This window comes from Limanda limanda, chromosome 3 (assembly GCF_963576545.1).
Source record: "Limanda limanda chromosome 3, fLimLim1.1, whole genome shotgun sequence".
Classification (NCBI taxonomy): domain Eukaryota; kingdom Metazoa; phylum Chordata; class Actinopteri; order Pleuronectiformes; family Pleuronectidae; genus Limanda; species Limanda limanda.
In genome coordinates this window covers 1,327,619-1,334,101 of record NC_083638.1, presented here as the reverse complement: position 1 = coordinate 1,334,101, position 6,483 = coordinate 1,327,619, and the positions used below count along the sequence as shown (strand labels likewise).

Genomic DNA, 6,483 nt, shown 5'->3' with positions numbered 1-6,483 from the left:
GGTGACACAATGACAAGCAGCTCAGCTAATGGACACACACATTCACCGTGCCACAGACACACACACACATTCACCGTGCCACAGACACACACACACACACACACACACACACACACACACACACACACACACACACACATTCACAGTGCCACAGACACAAACACACATTCACCGTGCCTCACACACACGCACACACACACACACACACACACACACACACACACACACAGACACACACACACACACACACACACACAAACACATTCACAGTGCCACAGACACACACACACACACACAAACCCACACACACACACACACAGACAAACACATTCACAGTGCCACAGACACACACACACACACACACACAAACCCACACACACACACACACACACACACACACACACACACACACACACACACACACACACACACACACACACTCGACTCAGATGAGTTTCTCCTTCTCTGGTGTTTCCTCCTGATGGAAGTGGAGATGAATCGTTTCTTCTCGTTCGCTGTTGATGAAAAGAAATGATTGTGTTGTTTGTTTGTGTCGCAGCGATTTTGTCGAACAATCCAAACTCATCACAGCCGCTGTGGACAAGCGTCAAACCGAGGGAATCGAACGGGAGGCAAAGATGCTGCTTTGCTTCCTGGACTCTGATTGGTTATTTCACTTTTGACACGAGAGCAGGATTTACATTTGAGTTTGATTTAAATATTTAAAAACTGAACGACAACTAACAACTATTTTCATTTTCAGGAAATGACACGACCTGCTTTATGCTTTATGATTAAAATTAATATTTGTGTTTCCTGTGAAAAACTTGTTTGTTTGGGCCTAAATATAAGGATATAACAAGTGAAAATGAATAATGAAAGTGCTTCTTCATTTTTATACTAAACCATAAAATTAAAACAAAACAGACTCCTACAGTAGAGTGGCTCGTCTAAAGGTCGGTGGTTCGATCCCCTGTGTGTGAATGAGTAAAACCTGTAGTTTAAATTGGAAAACTGGACGTTCAAGACGAATCTGCACATTTTTCTTGCCGAGTATTTAATTCAGCGTCTCTTCAAACCTCGAGTCCGGTTTCTAATCAGGAAACCAGATTGAAGCGCAGATGATTATTCAGTTTTATTAAATGTCTTAATTCCGTCCATGTTGCTGGTGCTCGTCTGAGCTCAGGCAGAGACGGATGTGTTTCTTCTTCTGATCCATTAATCACGCTGACGTCTCACCTCAGCAGAGCTCCGTCAGGTCAGGCCTCAGCTTCAGCCTCTCACGTCCTCACTCAGGAGCCTTAGTGAAGCAGCATCTTCTTGTGAAGACAGTGATTCCTGAGGGAGTTTCCTCAGAAGCCTTCGAGCAGATTGTAGAATAATACAGCAGTTTTGGCAGGTCATAGGGCAGGAAATTAATAAGAGTCTGTCTATTAACAGTAATAATAACCCTTTATACCTGCTACTTGGTATATCTGACATGTCCATCACTGACAAATTTAAAAGAAGACTTTATAAGACACTTTTTGTGCTAGAAAGTGTATTCTTTTGAATTGGATCACAGATAAAGCTCCATCTAAGGCTCAGTGGCAAAGGGTTGAATTTGAATATGTTGTGTTGGACCATTTGACATAAAACATGGGAACCCTTTCTGTCATATGTTGGTCTGAATGTTTCCACCATTCTCACCAGACGTGACCCCTGAATCTTCTGCCTGTATGGATTTGAATATGTGTGTGAGCCAAATATGTGAGAATATGTGTGTTTGTCTTGTTTTTGTTTTGTTTTGTGTTGTATTACCTGTTGGAAAACTAATAAACATATATGAGAAGAAGCCTTCGAGCAGATGGATGAGGATAAACTAACAAACTCACAAGCGCCCTCTTTGGGAGTTTGAACGCCGACTCTCTGAAATGAAGCGACTCTGACCTCTGACCTCTGACCTCCTCTCCCTCCTGTTGCAGCTGAATCCGCCCGGCCTGCTGACTATGCCCCGGAGCCCGACCTCCAGCGAGGAGGAGATGGCCCAGAGCTTTTCAGATTACTCCGACGACTGCGCCTCCGACAGCTCCAGAGAGGAAACCATCTACGAGACCATCAGGGCCACGGCCCAGCCCCCCCCGCCCCCCCACATGGACGACGTCCACACCAACACGCAGGTCGTCCGCGTCCTCGTCCCCGACCTGCAGCAGACGGTGAGTGTCTCAGTGACTGAGTGAGAGACTGTTCAGACCTTCTGTTGATCCACCGGAGAATCTTATCTTTAGATTTGATCTCCAAGCTTCTACACAGTAAACTCAACATGTTAAAGCTGAATTATGTTTTATCATCAGTGTTAATGTTCTAACAGAAGTGTTCCCCAGGTGTTCGCACATACACACTCTCCACCAATCACGAGTCAGTGTCATCTGTCAATCATAACGTGTCAAATCCTTTTTATTTGATCAAATAACTAATCACATTCCTATATTATTCTGGAAGGTTGTACACGTGGAGCTTCTGGATATTTGAAGTATTCAGTGGACTTATTACAGTAGAGTGTGAAGTATGTTCTTTAATTTTAAACAGCTGTTTCATTCAGACAAAACTACGTAGCATCACTTCAATTTATATAATATTAGTTAAGTTTTAGGAGTTTTCTATTAATTTCTAACCAGATGTCAAGTGGATGTTTAAAACACATTGTTTGTTGAACTCGTGTTTGACGACCAGCGGCGACTCGTCCAGATTCACTCGTCCTCATCCGGTGTTTTATGATCATAATTCACTAAATGAACATCTGTTGTATTGAAGAAGACTTGAAACTAGAGATTGAGACATAAACTCCTGAGGAGAATGTTTTCCTGACGTTACAAAGTGAGAAGTAGAGTCACTTTCTCATAGACTTCTATAGAAACTACCAGTGGAGTCGCCCCCTGCTGGTCAGTTCACAGATTTCCTCATTGGCTTCACTTTCTGGACGAAGCGTCTTTGTTCATTTTCAAACATGCATCTCAGTAAGATGCTTATTTTGAACTGTTCTTACATAATAAGTGTTTCTTTGTTTGGTTTTTATTTAGACCCAGATTATAAATATTGTATAAAAACTAAAACCCTCTGAGATTCATCATCGAAGCTTCGTACTCAGACGGAAAGTAAAAAATAAACTAATTCCCCCTTCTCCTTTAATTTCACTCTTGTTCTACTTTTAATATATTTAAAGTTTAGGAGGAAGAGGAAGAACGTGGTTTATGTTGTAGCTCCAGATCGTCTGGTTGTGAAGATCGAGGTGGAGTTGTGTTAGAAGGTGGAGCTGCTGGTGGAGCTGGTTCTTCTGGGAAACATCTGCGTGTGAATATCTCCTCGTGGTTCGGAGCAGTGAACTGAACGCTGCTCGTGTCATGTGATCATTTCGTTCAGTTCACAGCAAATAATAAGAGCATAAAAATCTCCCGGGGGAAAAGTGAATGAATGAAGACGCCTTTAATGATCCTGTTTTCATCAATATGTTAATGATGGAGGGAAGATGAAAAGATGATGCATAATTAATGTTATTGTGAGTCTCAGACCTCGTATCTATATCGTGACACTGAAAAACAAGCAGGAGACAAGGATTCATATTTTCCCTGCAGATTATAAAGTTATTAATATTGTGTTATTAACGGAGCTGATTAGAAACCACTGGAAACTAATGATCCTGTTTATCTGACCTGTGAGGAAACAAAAGATGCAAACAAAACACACACGTACACATTTCACATCACTGCCCGGTTGGATGTGACCACATGTCTCTATCCAACCAGCTGTGAGGATCATCATCACTCCCACCTGACATCAGACTGAAAGGAGAAGCAGTTTGAACCATCAGGAGTTTAAAGTGAAATTGAAAAGCTTCCTCATCACTGAGCTGCAATTTAAAGAGTTAATCTTTGTGTTTGTTGTGTCGAGTGAATCCTTCCAACAGATTGATAATGATAATATGGACAATAAGATGTATTTTTATAAAACAAACTTTTATGCTTTTTGACAGAATATGAAACACGACTTATAGACTCATTGATTTCACAGATCTTCATGAGACTGAGCTTCTCTGAACAAACGACAGAAACAAACACAACAAAAAGGCGTCCAGAAGGAAAGTGAATATATTCAACATCCCATCCTCTTCTTTATTCCGTTCTTTGAACCCTGAGCTCTGACGTATCGATTCTCAAACAGCTTTCATGGTTTATTAATGTTTGATTAATTCTGGGTAAATATCAAACGTTTCACACACGCAGTCCCCAGATGAGCAGCGTTCACATCAGAGTGACAGATGACCGACCCTGTGACAGAATGAAGCAGCTGTGGACAGATGTTGCTCTGCTGTCGTCACCACAGAAGGTTTGGATGTGAAGGTTGATCATCAAACAGCAGCAGCAGCAGCAGCAGCAGCGTGTCTCCCGGAGGACGAGAAGCTGGAGGAGGAGCCAGCATCTTCACCGGGTTTCATCTCCTGTTTGATGTGTGAGTCCTCGGGGTCCGAGAGCGGCTCCAGATCAATTCACACTGGACGTCCAGGACATGTACAGTGAGAGGGAGAGAGAGAGAGAGAGGGGGAGAGAGAGAGAGAGAGAGAGAGAGAGAGAGAATCCTCGTGCTGGCAGAACAAAGCAGCGGACCTGAGAAGAAAGGGAAACAGGAAGTTGGCGTTGGCGGCGGCTTGGCAGAGATCTCGCCTGCAGCTTCCACCTGACGCCCGACTCTCTCTCTCTCTCTCTCCTGTGTTCCTCTGCTTCTCTCTGACTCCCCATCACATTCTGTGCATTATGAATTTTGTATTTGGATTCTCTATAACCCAACACGTCTTTTAAATTGTAGTGGAGATTCCACTCAGAGGAAACAGAGAGGGAAAGGAGGGAGACACAGGGACGGACACACATCTGGTTCCTTGGAGCTGTGGTGGAGGTTCCACACATTTCCACTTCAATTTGTGAAGCATATTTTATTCCAACTCTGCACGAAAGACACAATATTAATAAAGTCTGGTTGGATTTGATCATTCTCGAGACCGGCTGTTGAAAGCTTTGGATAATGTCTGAATGAGCCCACGTGAGAAAACTGCAAGATTCAAGATTCAAGAAGATTCAAGAAGATCTTGAAGCAGCAGATCCTCAACAGGATTCACAGGGAACAAGGAGAAAACTGAAGTAAACTAAAAGACGCTAAATCTAAATACAATAGAAGGCGGAGCTTGTGGTGATGAGAGCCGACGCTGGTGATGAGGAGTTGGAACTAAACACAAGTGATCTTTGTTCATTCAGTTGAGATGTGGACCAAGTTCAAACTCTCCATCGAAGCATCAAAGAACTTTGTCAACTCTTTGTATTTTCCTGAACAGCAATCCTAAAGAAGTGTGTGTGAGTGTGTGTTAGTGTGCGTGTTTGAGGGCATGTGTGTGTGTGTCTGTGTGTGTGTGTATGTGTGTGTGTGGGTGAATGTCCTCAGAGTTTTGACCCAGAGATGAACTCATGACCCTTTGATGTTATTAGCTCGGTGGTTTAACTCCATTGAGTGTGTGCATGTGTGTGTGTGTGTGTGTGTGTGTGTGAGTGTGTGGGTGTGTGTGTGTGTGCGTGTGTGTGTGCGTGTTGTGTGTTGTATGTTCACATGTGCACTAATCTCTCTCACATGTACTCACTCATGCTGCTGATTTCACATCGAGCGCTCAGCGGTGCCTCTCGGTCACATGACTGAGTCCAGCAGAAATCAAAGTCAGACGAGTGACTCGAGCGCACACTAGTGCACGTGAGCTCGTGCACGTGATTTGCACAGCTGATTTCATCACAGCAGCTTCACCGGCTCCTTCAAACGTTTCCTTTCATCCACGAGAAACGAAACCTCCAACGGGCCGAACTGCTCCAGGAGACGTTTTCTGAAGAGTCACCATCAAGAATCAAGACATTCTGATGCTTTACAATCAGGTCTGGACTCAACCAATCAGCTTCACTCTAAATTAACAGCTTTTAATATTGGAATCAGCCCCAAAAAATCCATGTTAATCCCTCTCTAATTAATTTAGACCTCACTAACGTTTTTAAAGTAGTTCCTAGTTTTATCGGAAGAGAATCTGTGTCAGTATCAGAAAGTCTTTCCTCTCTAACATCAGCTCCATGAATCCTGATTGGTCAGAGTCTTCCTCTCTAACATCAGCTCCATGAATCCTGATTGGTCAGAGTCTTCCTCTCTAACATCAGCTCCATGAATCCTGATTGGTCAGAGTCTTCCTCTCTAACATCAGCTCCATGAATCCTGATTGGTCAGAGTCTTTCCTCTCTCACATCAGCTCCATGAATCCTGATTGGTCAGAGTCTTCCTCTCTCACATCAGCTCCATGAATCCTGATTGGTCAGAGTCGTCCTCTCCGTCCTCTGGAGACTTCGTCCACGCTGTGTGTTGGATCTGAGGAAGCAGCACAAACAGGAGCTGATGGGAACGTGACGGTGTAATAAAGCAGCAGAACGA

The 6,483-nt window shown here is 43.5% G+C and overlaps 1 protein-coding gene across 1 annotated transcript in view; it reads left to right on the top strand.

Annotated features, from left to right (window-relative positions):
- The first annotated feature begins 1,958 nt into the window (after positions 1-1,958).
- LOC132998783 (SH3 and multiple ankyrin repeat domains protein 2-like) overlaps positions 1,959-6,483 on the top strand; it is a 69,775-nt gene continuing 65,250 nt past the window's right edge. Inside the window, exon 1 of the mRNA XM_061068530.1 lies at positions 1,959-2,195. Within this exon, the coding sequence (XP_060924513.1) occupies positions 1,989-2,195 (207 nt within the window). The 5' untranslated portion in view covers positions 1,959-1,988. The remainder of the gene's footprint in view (positions 2,196-6,483) is intronic.